At 40.6% G+C, this 22191-nt stretch overlaps 1 protein-coding gene across 3 annotated transcripts in view; it reads right to left on the bottom strand.

The window, feature by feature from the left end:
* Window positions 1-22191, bottom strand: part of pvrl2l (PVR cell adhesion molecule related 2 like) — a 232702-nt gene that overhangs the window by 133356 nt on the left and 77155 nt on the right. For all 3 annotated transcript variants that reach the window (XM_026347441.1, XM_026347442.1, XM_026347443.1), the window contains exons 2-3: window positions 5178-5290; window positions 2147-2390 (exon numbers count right to left, since the gene is read on the bottom strand). In XM_026347441.1, coding sequence (XP_026203226.1) covers window positions 2147-2390; window positions 5178-5290 — 357 coding nt within the window. The remainder of the gene's footprint in view (window positions 1-2146; window positions 2391-5177; window positions 5291-22191) is intronic.

The raw sequence follows: 22191 nt of genomic DNA, 5'->3' as shown, positions 1-22191 counted from the left end.
GTCTCAAAGAGCTTCTATATTTCACCCCGAGAAACTAAATCCATATGATAAAGACAAGCACCAACCAGATTGTATTAAACTGTAATTTATATCAATTGAAAATATGGTGTGTACCCTCTCAGTTTCTTCAACTTGGCATTATGATGGTGCTGAATGCTGGAGTCCTTTATCGTATAAGCACTGACACTATTGGCCATAATATAAGCACTACCATCTAACAATCAGGGGAACTGTTGTTATTCACATTCAAGCATGAAGCCTCTTCAGTGTTGTTAACTGTGAGAGGAAGACACCAGACATCTGATTCGTTTGTAAGCAGAGTGCAAACAGGAGGACATGTGGGTGGATGAATAACACCAGCTGTCTCCCATTACAAACAGGATGCATCCCCTGCTAACAGCATCTTAACATCCATTCGATTTTAAAAATCAAGACACTAAGGTAACTTCAAGCACTTTTCCAGATTCCACATTCTGGCCGGTACTTGCCAGTGTCTGGAGCGGTGCAGCCAGCTGATGGCTGGAAATTAAACTGTGCAGCAGAGATTAAATGCTAACAGATGTTTTTTTGTTTCTTTTACCTTATGCTAGTCTAGTACCCTGGAGTAGAGTTAGTTTGAGTTTTGAGAGAATGAATTATATTGTAAATAAGCTCAATGAACTTGAATTTGATAATTCTGTAATGAGATTTGGTGTTGTAAATAGCATCTTTTAAAAAATAAAGGAATAAAGCAAATGAAGGAACATTGGATATATTTACCATGTCCATGGTAAAAAGAGATTTGTCTGAAGAAAAACGTAACTGTTGTTTCACACTCCTTTAACATACATTTGCATATGAATAAAATAATGTTAATTGCCTTCATCTAATTATCACGATGAGGGTTCTCAACAAGGATTTAATTCAGGTCATTCAACCAAAACAAGCCTAACTGTAATTAAACTGAAACTTTGAGGTATTCAAGGTCACAGCAGAGGTTGATTCTGACTATGTGTTTGTGGACAAACATGACAACATAATGACTCGTTATTGTGGCAAAAGCCAACATCTGTAGAGCATCAATTAAACTCCTTTCACGCTGAGCCACTCACCAGCATATTGTAATGTCCAATACAGTGTTGTTTAAGCAACAAAAGAAATAAGGAAACACATAACATAACAGCTAAATAATACTAAATTGTACCTGCTAGATGCTCACTGTGCAAAACACTCTCTTATTAACACAACCCAGCAAATAAATCCAAATTGCCCACAGTTATTGTTTTGAAAAGCAGCAATACCAGCTACTTAAATGAACCTAATCTGCTTTGGAAATAGAGCACTTTGTTTTTTTATATCGTAAACCCATTACCTACAGTAAATGTGAGTTTCGTCCTTGTTTGTCTTTTCTTTCTCACCCTGAACAACCAAGGCAGATGGTCGCCCACCCTGAGCCTTCGTCTCCACATGATTTGTTAGATCTCTATATAATTCTGGTAGGTTGTAACCTTACAGAATTAAAAGTGTATTGAGATAATTTTCTTGTGATCTCATCATTGATTTGAATTGATTACAGTTATGTTCATACTAGCTTTTAAAGGCAAAGTTCAGCAAAATCAAGTGCAAATCAAGGTCATAACAAATATTAAACATAATCTAAACCTTAGCATGGCAGAGTGAAATGAAGACTTAAGTTTTATCTTATATTGCAGACAGCTGATCAAATCACATGGACACGCCTAAATGTGTCAACATATAAGGGCTGATGCTTAACATGTAGTGCCGTGTCTGAATCAGAATCTTTCTCACCCATCTGCCTTGTTTTTCATTCTGCATCTAACCAGGATATACCCTGAGAATACTCTCCAAATGCTTTAAATTGCTTCTTCTTAGACTGTGGGTCCGATGGGAATCTCTTTTATAGAAAGCAGTGATAAGCAGATGGCTAGGGAGCTGCTTGTCAAGAATGATGTAGCCGAACAGCTTTTGAAAGCCTGCTTCAAGCATGGCTCTCTTTTGCAGAAAAGTGGAAATGCTGCTGACCTTTTTGTGCCAAAACACCTTACGTTTTTCAGCTGTATCTGAACTACAGCATGTAGCAGTAGAAAGGTTCATGTAATGTATGTAAAATCTGAGTTACATGGACACACAGGATCTTTATTCTTACCCAGCATGATGAGGGTGGTCGTCCCTTGCTCATTTCCTGAAGGGTAGGTGGCATACTCGCAGGTGTAGCGACCAGCATCTGCCATTCTTAGGTTAGAAATCCTAATAGATGGGTTTTCCAGACTGTTGTGGAGAAAGACAACTCGGTCTTTGAAAAACAGGTTGGGGAAACTTTGTCCATATGTTGGGTGGTACACGGCAATGTTGTCCCTTTGGCCATCCACGGGTTCCCATATCCAAGACACCTGGAAAGAAAAACTGGCTATTAGTATTACTGTCTATGGACTTAAGTTCCACTGTTTAACCTATATTTGCACACAACTTAGCAAACTGACACTATTTGAAAGCAAGTAGACAATATAAGCAGTTCCTTTTTCCAATGTACTCATGCATGTGCAGCTATCAGTAGATTAGTTTGACACGGAAGAAAACCTGAGTGCACCACAGACTGAAGTCTACAATCAGAAGGAGCATATTTTTTTGATTTCTATACAAATTCATGAACAGTTCAACATATCCTTGGAAAGTCACACAAAATTACTCTTCATATTTTGAGTCACGAGTCCGAGAAGGAGCGCTGGGATTTGTGCCATAATTCAGCCTCAAGCTGTTTAACCACGGCATCACGACGGTGGGTGACATGATTGGACCATGATCATGATTTCTTGATGCATTTCTGAAAAAAAAGGTTGAAATCTGTGCTGTTCCATCAACCTTAAGAGCCTAAAAAAGGGTTCATAGTAGCAAAAAGCAAAACTCAATATGTAAGGAGCTATGAATATATATCAGGAAGAAATTAAGGTGTTTCACATTTGCACTCTCAAGGGTCCTAATGCAATTTTAATAGGCATCATTTCAAGAGTTGAAATCACAGGCATTTCTTTTTCATTTTTCTGATCTCTGATATCTATGAGTGTGTGAAGCTCTTCAACAAGGGAAAATACTGTGAAGTTATAGCATATTGATTTTCTTCTCTTTTCAGTTTTCACAGTGACAGCGTCAAATACAAACCTGCTGGCTGAAGTGATAGACCAGGACGCAAGGGGAATAAAGTTCATCAATACACATTTAGCAAACAACTATTAAACGTGTGACATCCAGAGGAAAAGGAGGAACGAAAGAGGAGGTAGTTGAAGGTTGCAAAGAGGAAGACAGAGTGTAACACAAATGTCAGAGCAAATTAGTGGATGAGATTCCCTCTTTAAATGGGAAATATCATGGGACAATTTGGCCTGTCTGCAATTTCAGTTTTTATGTGAACAAATTGCATATTGATTGCAGCCACAGCTCATGAAGAGACAGACCACACCAGGCTCCAAACTGCAGTAGCTCAAACTGTTTATTTTTAGTAGATAGTGCATCAGGATAGTTCAGGTAGCTTCACTTAACTTGTCATCTGAAGCTTAATAAAATAGATTTACTTCCAAATAGTCATAAGTTCTCATTTTGGTGCTGTATGTGTTTGGCTCTCTCCATCTGGTACAGTGAAATCAAGTTAAAATGAAATGAGCTCTGTGTGAAAATTGAGTCACGCTGGCAATGAGAGAGAAATAAAAACAAAAATATATATATATATATATCTGTAAGGAATTACTAAAATACCACTCAGAGAGACCAGACCTTTAAATGTCTTTCATTGGATACTGTCAAGGTAATGCACAACCTGATACTGATTATCTGACTATCTACTTATCTACTGGTAAATAACAGAGTTTGTGTATTTTTTTACTTTGCTGTCTTAGTGGAGTTTTTTTTAAAATAGAGATCAAGCAGGAATGAAACAGGTGACATCATTTGAGCGGCTGCAACTTACTATTGCTAACATGTTGAATCATGCTGCCTTGCAAATGAGCAATGACAATAAGCATGTGAGTGTGAAAATGTGTTTTTAAGCAGCATCTTCAACCACACCTCTGAGGCATCTCTTACAGCAGCTTCCCACTTTCTAACATTTGTAAAGTCAAATTAAATGGATCATTTAACTGGAGGAAGGCTATAGGGCTCAGTGTCCTTCAAATTAAGTGTCTGTCTAGCTGGGGTATGCCTCCTGCAGAGTGTCCAGGAAGCACACCTGAATCAAACCGAGTATTTCCAGTAAGTGAGAACATGCACAAACAATTTCCTGTTGTGTTCTTCAAGTGTAAAAGGGAAACTCCAGACCTGATTCTCTAGACACTCACTGGAGTTCATATAAGAAAAAGAATCGCTCCAGACTGTCAGTAGTTCCTCTGTCAGCTGTGTTAAACTGACAATCTAACAAGCAACAAGCAGGCCGAGATTAGAGATTAGTCAGATGTGCAGAAGTAAGAACATCTCTTTCGCTATTTAAACATAAGTAGACCAGGATACTGGGCCTTAACAATTTCCCGTACATTTAGCAGCATGTAATCACTGAGGACACATATTGCTGCTCAGTAGGTAAATAAAATATACAAATGAACCACAGTAGTCAGGTTTCCGTTCACAGTTTACTCACAATTTAGAAAAATCTACAAAAGAAAGTCAAATACATTAATGTGTGTGGTTGGTTTGTTGAGAAGCAGCTGGTGGTTGTTAGACTACCACAGAGAAGATGACGTAGTTAAAAGAGCACCAGTCAACCCTAAAACAAACAAAATGATGTGGAAAATATGGAGAGTTGGATTTGTTCATGCGTTTATTTGTGAATGGTCACACTTTAATCGCTCTCCACACACATCTGAGGTTTTTTTTTTTTGTTCTTACATCAACATTTCTACTTCAGCCAAGCGTAAAAACGTCTGAATTCTCACTTTTTTAATGCGAACAAATGGCGTGAATAAGACAGAAGTTAGTTGGACCTGTTTGCCTTTTTCTTTATGCTGTATGTGTTCATTTAACAGAGCAAGCTTCTTTAGCATGAACACAAATATTAGTGCTGAAGAGATTAACTTTATGACCTTAGAATAAACTGCTCTTTACATTTTCCAGCCAAGTCAATCTGTCTTTGACATTCTGAGCTTCAGTGCTTTCAAACCTGCTAAGAACACAAAGCTTCGTCCTCGTCTGCCTACCTGTGTGAGTTTGGTTCGACCTCCTCCATCGACAAACTGGCAATGCAGTTCAACAGACTCTGTGGGATAAGCCTCCAGCTCATCATCGACTCGCACTTTCTGAGCCCCTATATCTGGAGGAAGACAAAAAAAGAGAAGGAGAGAAGAGGGGATTACACAATCATCCATAAAACCAACATTGTTTGAATAATTAAACATGTGTTTGTTTGGATTCAACTGAACTTAAACAAACAGAGGCTAAAAGTGAGAAACTGGAGACTGGGAACTACAAGTATTTGGTTCGAAATGTGGTTTTGTTCAGACAAATTTGCTGTGATTGATGTTTTAGCCTCCCACTTGTTTTATTTTTTCCAGACGGGAGGATCAACCTCCTAAATGTGTTCTCGACAATTTAAACCAAGATTATAGAGACGATGATGGAAACAGAGAGCGAAAGATAGCGAGGGGGTATTAAGACGGAGACAAAGAGAGAAAACTGAGACAAGTTTATTAAAGAGAAAGAAGAAAAAAATCTGAATCATGAGCTTTTGATAAGAAGCCTCAGGCAGAGTCTTAGCCAACTTCCTTCAGCGAGGCTCTACTCATTACAGTAAAGCTTGTCTACCAGGAGGCATCGCTAGGGGGCGAGCCTCTAGGAACATATGGCAGCCTCAGTACTTGAATCTATTTGAAATTCAATAGACGGCATCTGTAACTCTTTCCTTGAGCACGGAAAACTGTTAGGAGAGGAACGAAGTTCACCGGAAAAAATGAGCCAGGGGAGCTGAACCGTCCATTTAAACTTAAACAGAGATGAAAGGCGGATGCTCAGAGCCAAGCAGTGTCTCGACACCACGCAGTAGCCTACCTGCTGACCTGCACGCTCTGCCAGAATACAGAAGTTTAAATCGGGAGAGTGGAATGAGTTTTCCTAGCATTCGCCTCTTAAATCAGCTGTGCGTAGTAGTCTGAGGTCAGCTCATATGAGGTGCAAGACTAGCACTAAACTTCACGAAGGAAACTTATCTAGCAGAAAATTCAGTTAATACTAAATTAAAAAAGAGGTTTGCATTTGAAAAGCAGCAGGAACGCATTAGCTAGAATTCTGCTCAGCACCAGAATTACAAAGGCACTCCTCAGTACTGTCTGCATGTGAGCCTTGTCTTGTTGTGTAGCACCTTGTGAATAATGTGTTCATTAAAAGCACTTCAGCGGCTGACATGAAATGTCCCTGCCTCTTAGCAGCGGCTTTTTGTTTGGATTAGTCGTCAACAAGCAGCTCTCAACCACCGAGACAAATCACTGTAGTTGTTCCTTGTTAACAAATTATATATATATAACCAACACATTACAGCTGCTGCAGAAAATTTCTTGAAATTAATGAACTTAAATGAACTTGTAATCCTCGTAATCACGAGAGGGAAGAACTCCTAAAAAGAGACAGGATCACAGAGAGCAAAACAGACACATAATCCTTCATTAATGCAATCCAGTCCACGTCCGACAGCTCATTGTGTTTTTCAGTCTCCATATGAGGCTTCAAACGACATTTTTAGACTGTCTGATTGTTCATGCCTTGGAATCGTGTCATTTCGCCACAGAGAGCCTCGTCATAAAACCTCTTGATGCTCACTTAAACAACTTTAACGTATAATGACGCTGTGCTTTTATTTTTTCTTTTCTTCCTCCACTTTCTTTTACCCACGGTAGACTTGCACTTATGTAGAGATCCAGACCCCTGCCATGAACCCCCTGCTGACCCGTGATCAAATCCTACCAAGGTCTTTTCTCCACCACCTCCCCTCGCTCTCTGGCCTCTCAGCCAGACTCTGCGCCTGTAAAGATAAAATTCTTCTGGGGAGCTGGCCTCTCGCTCTCTCTACAAGAAAAGGGGATAAGCACTCACTAACCACCAGTTAGCCCCGGGTGGTTCCACTGAAAAAGCCTCTTAGTGTGTGAGGGATTGATTAGGACAATATGTTATATGCCACAGCATGGAGGTGAATGGGCTGGCTGGGATTTAGCCTGCAAATCAGCTGTAAAACACAGTCAAACTAACAAAGAGTGTGATGTGTGTGCTGCAGGGGCCGTTAGGTTGTTTGGATTTACAGCGTGCGCGTATCCACGAGTCCCAATTGTGTGCAGGAATGAGTTTCCCTCACGCTTAACAGGGTGTGTGTGCATGTGTGTGGCTACACATTGTGAGGACCAGATTTCTACCCTGAAAGTGAGGACTCTTTGGTTTTAGGTTGAGTTTAGGTCCAGATTAGGGCAATGATTAGTTAGAATTAGGTGCTAGGGCATGTTTTATGGGAACGCCTGTCCTCGTAAAGATGGTGTGGATAACTCTGAGAGCATGTGTGAATACCACAGCTGAACATCTCATTGTAAAATAAGTGGAAATGAGCCTCACTGAACCACAGTCTCCACCCAGAGGGAGACACTGTCACACCAGTTATCAATCAATCACGCACGCAGACAGACAAACACATGTTCACCTCATCAGCCACAACATTAAAACAGCTGACACTGATGTGAATACCGTTCATTAGAGACAACTGGATTAGAGGATCTCCAAAACGACAGGTCTTCTCATGAGGGAATAGCAGTCCATCTGATCCGAGGCCACAAACGGCTGAAACATTTAATGATTGGTGTAAATGTGAACTACTGGTTGTCAGAGAACTTTCTCCATGGTCTCAATTAACTCCGAGTTCATCTGTGTGTCTGTTTCTTGCCTCTACTCCCATGATATTCTTCTACCCCTCTTCATTTCCTTCTTCATGCACAACCACCGAGATTAATTCCCCGTAATTAAACACATCATCACACAACTCCCACGATTCAAGAATAAGCTATACTGCAAAAACACACACACACACCCACACACACACCAGATGATCTCACCAAAGCCATCAATCACATGAACGTTTTGGTATTTATAGTGGTTAATGAAATCTCTTGTGTGACGCAGGAGAAAATAAAAACATAGACTATGAGAAAGGAGAGGAAGAGGGATTGGAAAAGAAAAGAGAACGGAGGTGGTTAAAGACTAAAAGAGCTAAATATTTGAAAGAGTCAGGAAGAGTGTGAAAAGAGGTGGAAGAAAGATGGAGGAAAAATTATGGAGAAGTATAAATGCAACAGACTAAAGGAGCAACACAGAGAGGAAGAAGGTTTATAAAAGTAAAGAGACTCGAGGAGTGACTAAAGCCGACAGACTGAAGGCGATGGAGTTGCAGTGGGGGACTGGAGGAGGGAATCAAGACAGATGACTAACGACCAGAGAGAGTGGAGAAAAATAGGAGGAGGCCACAGACTGGGGATGTTTGAAAATGACCAAAAAGAGATATGAGGACAAAACAAACAGTGAAGGCATGAAAGGAGGGGAGCAGAGAGCATAAGATCACATCTGTAAGGATTCCAGTGCTGCAGCCTGACTCCAGAAAGTCCCCACGGACAGAGATGACGAGCGAGGGTGAAGCTTCCTCTTATTACAGTTCACACAGACCAACACAACCACCTGTCACTAAAAAGTTGCCTCTACTAGGTGTTGCTTTTTAAATTTTTAATTTGTTTTTGTGGGTGGTGCAGCATTTGAACTGAATCTGTGTTGTTAAATTTAGTTCTTATATAGATGAGTAGGAGCAACTTCAAAAAACCATACAAGATAACATACAGCAACCATAGACTTGATAATAGGTGAAACTACACAGTGTGTTGTAGGCAAATCTGATTTGTTATAGCAGTTTTAGACTTTAAAATTTGTCTTCAATAGTCTACAAATGAAACACTAATTATACCATTTTTAGCTATTTCTATTTCAACTGGTCTCTTGGTCCACGGTCGAGATGAGTGTATTATGTTATATATATTTATTGAGGCGCACACTTTCTCAATTGTTGCAGACAATTATTGAGGGCAGACATTCTGCCCTGCGAAATCATATGTAATTGTAAACTATGGTTCTGGTCTTTATTCTTCCTAGAGGCGTCCCACAATTGTCAGTGCACCACTATGACCCTTATCTGTTCTATCATTTCAATTATTTGCTCGCAACCTCTGCTGATCCCACAATTTGCAGCTTATTCTACTGTTGCATTCGGTGGAAGTCACTGTGGATTGGAGCATCAGCTAAACCTAAATGGAAAGTCAAAGAGGGGAGGCGGTTAAATGAATGGCCACACTCTGCCTCTCTCCCAATGCACCAGAGAGATGAATCACGGTTAATTGACATTTAGAGGCTCGTGGCATTTGCCTGTTTATGTGGCGCGCCCCATGTAGACATGCACCCAGCGTGAGCGCGAGGAATGTGGCTGATGGGATAGACACTGAACCACGTTAATATCCAAATCACATACTTCTAGAAGGCAGCGAAGCACAGCTGTTTTGTTTTGGCATTGTTTTTTTGGCAGCATGTCCTGGTGTCAGCTACGTCAGCTGTTATCTGGTGGATTTCCAACTGCTGTCAAGCACAAAAATGAAAAGAACCCATTTGAGAAGCTAAAGCTGCCACATGAAGGATTATTTTAACATACCAGCATATAAAGACGCTAATTTTATTTCTGTTCTTCATCTGTGCAACATATCATTACATAAATTGGGATTCAGGTGCATCATAAATGAAGTAATAGATAAACAAAAGGGAATATAACAGCGTCATAATAGTCCTATTATATGAGTGAGAAGCAAAATGTCCAAATCCAGCCACAACTATATTTTCACCCTTTAGCGCCTTTAAATAAAACCGACATAAAACGGTTGTTAAAGTTCACATTTCTGAGTGTTGCAGTAGTGAAATGATACACACCGTGTCCTAGCAGAACCTGCAGGTACATGAAGTTAACAGTGTGATCACACCACGTAATCATTTCTCTGTCTTCCAGCTTTTGTCACTCAGGTGTAAGAGGTGTGACATACCATCTTAAGTCAAGAGACAGCTGTTGAAAGCAACCGTGCATAAATCAAGCTCAAGGCCACTAATATAACTGAGTTGCTAACAAGGGATGGGAGCGGTTCAAAAGATTTATGCAGTGCAAATTTTAATCACTGTTACATTCATCATGTGAAAAATTTGATTATTTGAATAAGAGGACATCACTCCAAATAATTATAGAAGACCCCAGAGATGAAGGTTAGGAAAATCTACACAACCCTTTTTCAGATTTATCTAAAAAAAATACTGGGCTTCTTGAAAGACACGGTTAGGTTGTACTGCCTGATTTCATCACAGGCAAATCCCTTCACATACATACAAGCTGTTGTGTGTGATCAATTGTTAATATAAAAATATCAATTTTAATGACCTCACACTTGTGTTTTAAGAAACTATGTTAAACCATTCATCACATTATTAGATTTTACATTTAATACTTCAAATCATGAGTAATACGGGTCTATATCATGTGACATCAATCACTGCAGGCTGTGATATATTTCACATGCAGCACATTCATCAAACAGGTCAAAACCCATTAAAATCTGATACGCGTGACATTCATATATATATATATATATAAATATATACAACAGATCTAATTCTTCAAAAGTGGCATGAAAAAGAAGTAAGGAGGCAGAGGCGGGCAGGCGTTGAGTGACTGTCTCATCCACCACACGCTGGGGAGCTGAATTACCGGTAATTGGCATTTGACAGCTCATAATCACGGCATTTTGCGCCGTCTTTTTCCGTAACAGGACACTGATCAACAATTTGGTGAAGAGGAGATTAGTTGTCACGAGGAAGGCTTTGGTTTGAAACAGTTACTGTTAGTTGGCAGTCGAAAGCTCCTGGAATCTGTATGTGTGGGAGGACTTCTTCCGAAACGCACAGTACAGCTGAAATTAAGACCAAAATAAGAAGGAATCCACCATTTGAAATGTAGTCACACTCCAGTGTTGCACTACAAGGACACACAGTTCCTAAACCCTCCACATATTACTTCTCAGTCGATCGGAGGCCATATGTCTGGCACAAAATGTGAGCTAATTATTTAAGTAGTTGAAGGATATTACAGTAGATGACTCCTTAGAAATAGTAAAGCTGTGGACGATTGTGGACGAGAGTATCCAGTTATAAAAGGAGAAGCATCAAACCAAAGCATATAATCACTAATCATTGCAGATTATGCACTTTAAATTCTTCCTTTTGAAAACTTTAAGACTGAATTATCAATGTGATATTACACTGAGCACAAAACAAAACACACTTTACACGGTGGAAATTTAAATGCAAATGGAATTCGTCAAATTCACTGGAGAAAAGAGCCGAGTTGTGATATTATTGCAGAAACTGTTGTCTCATGGCACATCAGCGAGCCTGAATTAACTGTAATTGGCGCTGGCTGAAAACTAAAAGCTCCTGGTCTTTACCTGATTAGATAAAGGTCTTACAGCATACGTGATGAAAGTGCATGGCGTAGCTTGGAGAACATTTAAATGGAAAGCTGGAAAAGGTTGTCACAGCTGGAGGCATCCTCAACAATCACTGCAAATGTGGAACTGATAGCTTTGTTGATAAATGATCTGTGTGATTAACTTCCTGATGTGGATTCAAACTGGCTCGTCTCTCCTCTGCCTCCACATTCCACAGAAAATTTTGAAATGTTTGGGTGGAATTGTGACTGATACTTGTCTCTGAAATGTATTCATAACCGCAAAAGTGACATTTTGAGTTTCATTGCATAGTAAGAAACAGAGTGAAAGAGGAACAATGGAGACATCTCTGACTGTGGCTCCTGTTTCAAATCACTGAGAGAGTCACAAAAATATTAGTTTTTTTAAAGCTTCTTTTTACTGGCTGACTCTCAGAAAGGAAATCGCTCTAAAGCAGTTTAATTGGAAATGCATTAGCAAAAAGAAAGAAGTTTTATGCAGGAACAGATCATTTTTCCTCCAAAATTGAGTTAATTATTATGAGCGAGTACGGTTTCGTATAGATTTTCCAGTTTTAAATAATAGCTGCTGTATTTGCTAATGTTAGTAATAAAAATTCAATTATTTTGGTATTAATTGGCAGATAGGTATGTGGTGTGACAGTCTGAGGTACAAAGGCAAAAATGTAGCTTTTAATTTTGCTGTAACATTAATGTGCAGCTGACAGCTCAGATAATTGGCATGTTTACACTGTGGGTGGCTTTTCAGTGTTACCATGTTGTCAGCTGACAACCCATTAACTATTTTTTTATGCTGGACTTGAAGGGCTGCATAATCCTCTGTGGGCTGAGAAAATGATATGGCCTGTGGGCTTATGAAACCCTTTCAGAATTCCTCTGCATTATTTCCAAAAGGCACGGTGGACTATCTCACAAGAATTCTGCTGTTATTCATGTCTGAAAAGTTGGCATTTTGCAGATGTAAGGCATTCACTCACGCGTGTGATTAAGAAATTCTACAATTGCAAAGTGTGTGTGTGTGTGTGTGTGTGTGTGTGTATGTCGCTGCAGACACGTGTGTAATTGGTATTTGACGCCAAATGACTTCTACCATGTATAGTCATCTTTAATCATATTCATATTGTCCTTTTGATGATAGATGTAAGAGGGGTTTCTTATTCACACCGGCACCTTTCCACTCTCAAGAGCCTGATCAGGTTCCTGATACTCCACACGAATGTCATTGTTAGCATAATGAATAGATAGTAGATACAAAATTTTGTTATAAAATACAAACTGTAGAGAGCTTTAGCTTCCACCTGACGTCAGGTATGTCATCTATGCATCTCTAACCACTAAAAATAGTCACACGCTGTTGCTGTTATTTACATCTAAGCAATACTTAGCTGTGAAATCCCAGGTCCCAGTTTAACAGTTCTATTTTTATGTGTCAAAGCCGCAACCCTCATGTACTGTCACATTATATACTTATTATTGTCTTTTTTTTCCACCTTAGATACACAGATAAAAAGTAAAGTCTGTGGAGGCTTCATTATTCAGCACAATGTCTGAATTTCACAAGTAATAAAACTGTTTTGTATTAAAGTGATATGTTTAAACGAAAGTGATGAAAAATAAAAGCAACAGGTCACTTTGTCAGTGTTTTGGTCTTGAAGCTGACACTTGAAATGAGTTTCTGGCTAAATTTCACTGGTTTGAGTTCACAGGCCTTTCTGAAAAAGCAGGATTACAGCGTTAACTGGATAACTTCAAAGCTGGAACACGGTCTGAAGTAAAAGAGTTGTTGCCTGTTACATGCTGTTCACATTACTTTGTAATCCTGCTTTGTGAGAAAGGCTCCTGGACAGGCTAGAGATGTCTGGGAACAGTGAGATGTTCTTTATTCCTCCAACAAATACTGAACAGGTACCCAGGAGCAACATATTTAACCCTTACAGCTGCTCAGAGGACAGTGGTTTAAGTCTGTAACTGTGGGACTGACAGCAAACATTCAAACTTCCACCAAACGTACAGACAAAAGAGCAGTTCTGTTATGTTTGCATATGTTTTCTCAGGTGTTCTTCATTTGTGATGCTCTAAGAGACGTGCCAGAGCCTAAAATAGACACATGTCTTCCCACTGTACGTTTACACATTCAATATCAAGACAACCAGCAGCGGTGTTCGGGTTAAAAATGAAAAAAGGCTGGTTTATCTTTTCTGTACAGGCTCCGAGTGTACAAATAAAAACAAAGACTGTTCTTCTGACATCCAGTATTAACAAGATGGGAGGAAACCAACATATTCAAAAGCGAACGATTGGAGAGACTGTACAGGGAGTTGACTTAAAGAACATCGACTGTGCTCCTTTTCAAGTAGGACAAAAGGTTGAAGATGGGAGAGAGCAGAGCGTGACGCTGTCCATATGCCGCAGTGCATTAAATGATACATCTCTGTCATATCTTCACAAAACAAAGGATCTGCAGAGCTCATGTCAATGGCTTTTGTTCCATGCCTTCTTTCATGTGCAGCCATTTCTTTTCATGCCCCTACAGTGTTGATCAAGGCTTCGCAGCTCTCCTCCGAGTTCCATTGAAGAGTTTGCCTTCCCTATCTGATGCTCAATACGCTCGCATTCTGCTGCACAGATCAAAGGCCAGCGAGGAATTCATCAAAAGGAATTATTCAAAAAAAAGAAAGAAGTGGATCGAGATGTAAGATGTGTGGCTTTGAACAAACTAGATGGTTATCCAATATTGGTAGAAAGGACTAGCAAAGGCAAAGAGGGAACAGTGACCGTAAAATCTGACAAAGTATTCAGAATTAGGGGTCGGTGTATTTTATCCTGTTGAATCAGGACATACTCAGCAGTGATGTCACAGATAGATTAAATGATAACAAATGTGTGTCCCAAAAACCTCTCAGACAACCATCTTCTTCCTTAAACTATAAAATCTTTGTCCTTACAGGCTGCAACATATTCTCTCCTGTGAGTGAGAGATAAGTCCATGTTGTGACCAAAGGAAATATGTTCCGTACCATAGATCACAGCACAGTTTAGATGGGACCCCTCAAACTTATTATCTGAAAATTCATTACAGGATGCATCATTGGTTTCTCCGTACACCTCCACAGTCTTCATCCATCAATTTCCTACTACCACTACAGCCACTGATCATCATTAGGAACAGTTAAAATGTAAGAAACTCATTACTTGTGGTGCCTTTTCCTAAAAGTTAATTATTACTGCAGATAACAATTACTTCTGATAACTTGACAGGAACAATGAACCAAAAGCTAAATTCATTTGAAAACACTGTGTAATTAGCAATCCCGTAATGTCCTTGTGAAACAATCTCTTTATTTCCGACTATCATGAAAAACTAAATATCTGGATAGTGTGACCAGAAAGGCGTCTTAAGAGACAACTAGTCTGACTCTGTGTTATCAGTCACACTCTTTGGTTTCTATATGAACTCCTGGAAGGTTTGTCCACACTCAGCAACAATTAGCAACCTTTATCCTCTGACTGATGGCTATAACTTTTGCATTTGTTAAAATAAATGCAGTCCAAGCTGACATCTTCATGTTGCTTGTGTTGCAGCATTATAAAATAGAGAAAGTCCAGCGAGTCCTCACATGACAGAGAGTGACGTTTAGTTTATTATATCAATTGAACAATTATTAAATTCTAAAAATTCTAGATTGCCTTTCTGTCTAATAATTGTTAACTAAGTGGTTAGTTGACTAATTAATTCAGGATGACTGTGGCTGAGTGAGAGCGTGCAGCATGGCTGTGCCAGCGCCTCCTGGCACAGGGGGTTTTACACTTACCTAAAAGCAATCACCAGGATCTATTTTCCGGTCCCTATTTTGGGTCGGCCACTTGCCCAGCTCTGGCTGTGAGGATGCTCTCCAAGTAAGTACACGGCCAGTCTCTCTGCTATTATGTCCACCCACACTACAATCAGGTGTGTTTAGCTGCCCTGTTAGGAGCCCATTACTGACTACGTACATGCAACTGCCTCTTCTCCTGCTGTATGGCCTGCTTTTTAACTCTCGTCTGCCAAACTAAAAGGGTTTATGCAAAGCAAATTGGCCCTTTGGTGTGTGTATGTGTGTGTGTCCTTTTGTGTGCATGATACCTGCCACTTGCATTTGCTGCTATTCTCAAACAATAAGATACTCAGAAAGAGTTTATTTTGCTCTTCAGAATGCAATTAACACCTTCTCCATACCAAATGAGACCACTTGCCAATCTAGCCCAGCTCTAGTATAATCTACCTACTAACACATTTATCATTAGATATTCAGACCTGGTGAGATCAGCATCGATTAGTCTTTGCCAGCCTGAAAACAGCCCAAAAAGAAGCCAAAAGCATGCATAGCAGTTACCGACAGAGGCTGTTTTAGTTATCAATTATAGGAAAAGGCCAACAAGCTGGAAAATTGTAACATTTCACAAGCAAAACTAATTTATTGCAAAGTGTGGGCCACATTTTATGAGGTTTCACTGATTAGATTAGTTTTTAATCAACTCTTTCTCAAAATCAACTTGTGACTCATGACTTGTGACACTCCTGGGTTGGCTGAGACTGTGAATCACTGAGATAGACGGGTGGTTTCCAACAATGGGGGTGGATTTGGCTCATTTCATTTGAAAGCGACGCGGGTCCATTTTAACAAGCAGTCTTCAGTAAAACACTAAGATGAGAGTAATGTGGCCAGCCAAGCACTGAGCCCTAATTACTGATATTTTCTGCCAGAATGAGAAGCAAGTGGCAAATAACCGGATTACAAAGCTGAACACAAATTAATAAGAGAAGATCAGGAGCCGAGCACAAACGTTAACGCTTCTGCTTGTGATGACGCCATGGAGCCGGGATAAGTGGAGGACTGAGGCTGAATATGCACGACAAAACAACCGGCACAACATTAACAGCAATTGCATTTGTGGTTATAAAATGGGGCTCATATATCACTGGAGGCCCTTGAAGTGGTTCCAGGGAATCCCCAACAAAAGGAGTGACAGTTTATATTCATTAGCATTTAAACATGCACAATGGAGCCCGAATTTGGGAACAGTTGAATATGTTGACTGCAGATTTTAATGTCATCTCACCACAATGACACTGTTCAATGTGTGGCTTCATGTCTTTGTGCGTGTGTGTTTGGAAAAGTTTACCAAAAAACACTTTGACTGGTCAAAACATATAGAAATATGAAATTGTGTTTTTCTCACAGAGTATAAATGCGTTATTTATTTATATTTCGCCTCTGGGCCTGTTTAAATAAGGTAAAAGATCAACACTCAACAACAGGAATCACTAATATCACAGGTGATATTGTTGAATACAGCACTTATTCATTCCTACAGGTTCAACTCCTCCTCTGAATCCTCATTAAACCCTCAGTCAGTTGTCGTACAGCTCAAACACAAAGCTTTAGTTCACACACTGCAGGGAAGAGACTCCTCTCTCTGAAGCTGTGCCCAGATATCGAAACAATTAGCTGCCAAGTATTATCAGCTAATAGATTCATTACACATACAGTCATTCTCAAAGTTCGTCTCTGCATAAATATGACGTAGCATTAAGCTCTCAAGTCGCCAGGCTTGACATAAAATACAGTACAGCTCAACGTCTATGAAAGCCAGCATCATAGTTCGTCTATGCTTATTAAATAGTTTCCACAGTGGTAACTCTTTCTGGAAGTTTGACCACAGTCACCAGATATGGTGCAAAAACCCAAGTCTGGATTTTGCAGAATCATTCATGTTAATAATGTCTTTTGTTATCAGACCTTCAAAGTCATGCTTGCAATGACTTGCAAATTCATCTGGCAGGCTACTACTTGTAGGGAAGTAAGACATTTCAAATAATCAATGTGAATCACTGAGAAGGGTCACACAATCCTCCAGAAACTGAATCCAACTAAAACTATTTTTGTCCTGGATCCCGTGTTGTGTTCTTGACCTATGGCAAAGTTAATTATTATATCATAAAGTCTGCTCTCGATGTGAGGCTTCACTCCAGTTTCGCAATGAAAAGAAAATTGAATGGTTGCTTCTGGTTTTTGTGGCCACCACAACCTGCATTCAGCGGCTGTCGTCAGTGTCACAGTTTTTACCAACCCAGAACAAAACAGCAATCATCTTGCCAGTGTGGATCAGTGATTTTACCAGTGTGTAAACGTACGGGACGACATTTATATGCGCGACGCACTGGGACAGCAGTCAGCAGCGCTGCCAGCTCTGTGCTGGCACAAGTTCAGTGGAACATGGAGACAAATTATGACCTCTTCGGCTTTTGATATGCATTAGCATTTATCATTCCTCAAATTGTGATATTGCCAATGATTAAACTCTGTTTCTCATCTTAATGGCTTATTTGTTATTTTTTTAAATAAATCACCTCCATCTTTTCCACATTTTTATGAGCATGAATTACATAATTTTCAAAGAGAAGGTGAGCGAGGTGGTACAGTCACAAATTTAACCCAACGTCACATCAAAGCTGAGCAAGAGGCCTGCAAAACAACAAAACAAATGCAAACAACAGCCATTTCTTATAAAATGCAATATTCCACAAGCTAATAAAGCAGCAGCAGGCTCTCTTGGGTCGCATTAAGTGACCTCAAATAACATTTTATGAGGGAGAAAAGGCTACAGTGCAGAACATAACAGGACATGTACAGAGTGTGAAGTGCGGTAGCAAACGGAACAAAACTGAATAAAATAGAAGCAAGAAGAAGGAGAACGGGGCTGAAAATGGTGCAACTCAACAGCCAGACAACAAATCTGCGATACAGACGAGAGCAAAACAGTAGAACAGAGCAGCGAGAGGTGGAGAGTATTAGAAATGCAAACAAGAACGAGCCACACCGACAGCAAGGCAGCGAGACTTGGTGCTCTTTGTGTTCGGAAATGAAGAGAAGCGAGAAGAAATGGATGCAAGCGTGGTGGGGGGGGGGGCAGAACATTGTGTACCAGGACATTATAGTCTAAAATTACATAGGACACAATCTCTCCTCGCTCCTTGCTACAATTCAATTCATACCCTGGATTCCTATTTGTCTCTCGCTCAGCCCGTTACAACTGAATTCATATCTACTTTGCTCCCTCGCTCTCCCTCCCTGCCTCTTGGTGCAGTGATGACAGCTCTACCATAATAAGAGTGTGGGAACTGCTGCGACTGGGCATCTGCAGGTGGTGTGTGTGTGTGTGTGTGTGTGTGTGTGAGCGCGACCCCTCCGAATTTATTATCTCTGCAGGTATCGAGATCCCATCCAGCCAATAGTTGTGCAGGCTGACCAATCACTGCCAACACAGGCTGGTGTGTGTGTGTGTGTGTGTGTGTGTGCATGTGTGAGGGTGTGTCTTTGATCTCTGGCTGTCCTTGTAATGCCCCCCATCTCTCTCTCTCCCTCTCTGGTGTAAACACACATGCACCACACACAGGGCAGCCTGTGTTGGCAGCGACACACACACACACACACACACACACAGTGAGAGAGCCCCCAGCTGTTTTCAGTCGCTCTCCTGTCGAACTGACAGACACTAAGCAGACTGATCTCCTCAACTCAAGCCGTCAGCCTTTCCTCTCTCCTCTTGTCCTCTGACTGACTCCCTCCCCCTCCTCTCTCGCTTTACTTCCTTCTCTATCTTTCTATCTTGTTATCCACTGCCCTCCTGCTCCTGTTTTGTGTCTTTCACCCTCTCCATCGTTCTCCCTTTCGTTCCGCCCTCCCTCTCAGAGCTCTCTCTCTCTCTCACACACCTCCTCCAAACCATCTGACACTCTTTCACTTCTGCATTTGTTCAGTTATTGTACACAATGTGTACATTGTGAAGAACATTTGGCAAGAAAATGAAATGAAGAGTCCTACAGTGGTGTTTAAATTGTAAGTGCTCCGCTTAAGAACACTCTGCATCAAAGTCCAAGGTGATTTATTGATGATATATTAATAAGCGACTACACACTGACACGTGTTTTGTTTGAATCACTGTTGAATCACTGAAGGCTGAATACCACTGAAGCACTACAGTGTAAAAAAAGAATCTGCTTAAAGACAGAAAAGAAATTAGCAAGTCAGCTGTCCTGTGTTCCTGGTCAAGCCCCCACATCCTCCATTACTTTACTTTGGCCACGCTCACTTTCCCTTCACTTGCACAAAACATCACGTCTCTTATTATCTGTCTGCTGGCCTCTTGACTCCAACAATATGTTGCCACATCCTGCTTACAGTCTGACAGCCTTATCAGCCTCAGGGTAGACAAGCTAATATCATGTAGTGGGTGGTGAAGCTGCTGCCCTATTTATGTTTCCTCTTGACTCCACATAATAATGTTTCAACTACTACAGTGAGGGTCAGAGATGTAACAGTAAAAACAAAAAGAGATGATTGTTTCGTAGTTCATAGATAGGGACAAAACTTTCAGTTTCCTAAGTGGTTCATTTACCTCTTAAGTTGTTTGCTTCTTCTGCCCAAGTTTTACGTGGATGAACTTGATCGGCCTGCACTGAACTCTGACCTCAAGCCCATCTGACAGCTCTGGGATGAAGTGGACACAGACTGTGAGTCAGGTCTTATCGGCCGACATCAGTGTTGAACCTCACTAATGCTCTTGTGGCTGAATGGCAGCAAATCCCTGCAGCCAGGTTCTGAAATATTTGTGGAAATCCTTCCCAGAAAAGCGAGGGGCAGATTAGTGTCCATAGCTTTGGAGTTAGCACCAAAATAAACAACTGCATGTCATTTAGTATGTTTGGGAGAGTTTCAGCCACATAGTTAAAATTCGAAGGAGGCTGTTTGGAGAAGTACTGAACTCCGTCTCCAGCTACTTACACAGAGTCAAAACGAGCTGTTTTCAGGCTGCAGTCATTCTCTCTCACTGTATGTCTCCTGTTCACCCTCACCTTCCCCAAGGCTCCTCCAACTCTCTCGACTTTACCGCTCCTCTCCTCCTCTGTACGCCTCCTATCTGGTTTTCCTCTTTCTTCCTCTCTCCCTCTTTCCCCCCGTCCACATCTTTGCAAGGTCAGCAGTCCTCTATCAGATGCTCTCTGTCACTTTCTTTCTCTCATTTCCATAATTTTGTGTGTTCCTCTCCCTCCTCATCCCTCGCCCTCCACACCTCTTCTCTCTACTTTCATCTGGTCTGGTCTGAGCCATGCTTGCTCCTTATGGCTATTGTATTATTTATGTGAATACAAATATTTCCTTCTATCTTTCAACATGGTTTTATTTTAGACTCACTGTTTTTTTTTTTGGGTTTGCCAGAAGAGCGATCTCAGCACTTGTCTACGAAGTGCAGGGGTCTTGACCTAGGTGGGAAGTCCCATGGCCCATACTTTACTGCTACTGCTGAGGAATATTGATATTTGAACTTTTTTTATTTTGTTGAAATGCAGTTTAGCTTCATACGGTGCAGTGTTTATGGGACAGGGTTGGCTCATGATGGTGACGCCCAGGTGCTAAACACTGCACAATAGGTATTTAAACATTACTAACAGATCAAGGTAGCCATGCTATGTATTTCATATTCTAAAAAGGGTTCAGGGCTTTAGCACATTGCTCAGGCTGTTTAACGCTCTTGAAATTCATCATCATGTATCTAATAAATGTCTGCACAAAACGAACTGTGAGCTAACTTCATGTCATTTGAATTTACTTCAGAAGTTGTCAGAACTTCCAAGGTGACAAGAAAACCTCTTTTATAATATCATCTGAATTAACACCAGTGTCTACTTGCATAGTCTGCAATGATGCTTTGAGACCTTGAGAAATGTTTTTCCAAAGCTGTCACATTATTTTTAACATCATTGTCAGCATTAAGACTAGTTTGACCTTTTCACTGTACTTCAAGCACCAGCAGCTTGTTAAAGCTGTGTTTGAGTCAGGCTATCAGCACCAAGTTTAAAGTCACTTCTTCTTAGCAGTCTGTAGTTTACTATAATAGGGTGAAACCAGAGGTCGCCTGAACATCAAGAATTAAATGTAAAAGCTTGTGGTGCAATGTTGTAAATGACCAGGCGTGATGTCAAGTGTGATCTGGAGTTAATGGGCTGGAACATGTGTCATGAAGGTCTTTAAGTTACAGCATGTCTTCTTTCATATCATGGTGAGACTTTAACAAGTTAGATATTTAGAGTTATATACTTTGAAATCGTTGCCATTCTTCCCTCATTGGCAGCTCTTTCACCGTGTCACCCTTTTTTTCCGTCACTGTCACAGATTTTCAACAATTTCGGTCTCATTCTCAGTCACTCTTATATTGACTACTGTCGCTCTCATTTTCCCCTTCTGTCACTCCACTTCCCTGCCAGTTTTTTATTTTTATCCGTCTGTCCGTAACTCAGTTTGAATCATATCTGTCCACTAGAGCGGTTTTCACTTCTTCCTCACTGACACTCTTGTTTTTGCAGTTTTTCTTTTTGAGTATTATGTCTTTCCATCCTTTTGATCATGTCACTCTCTTTCTTCAGTCGGTGTCAGCCCTCATTGCTTTTTCACTGTCTGTCGCCGTCTCCCTCTTCCCCCTTTATCTCCCTTTATGCCACTTCATTCTCATCATTTGTCTCCTTTGAGGCCTGCACCACTTGAGTATGTGTGTTGTGTGTGTGTGTGTGTGTGTGTGCACGTGCATGTGCCTGGTTGTGTGCC

The sequence above is a fragment of the Anabas testudineus genome, chromosome 11, assembly GCF_900324465.2.
Source record: "Anabas testudineus chromosome 11, fAnaTes1.2, whole genome shotgun sequence".
Lineage (NCBI taxonomy): Eukaryota > Metazoa > Chordata > Actinopteri > Anabantiformes > Anabantidae > Anabas > Anabas testudineus.
Note: the sequence above shows the minus strand (reverse complement) of the source record. Positions and strands in the feature narration are given on the sequence as shown.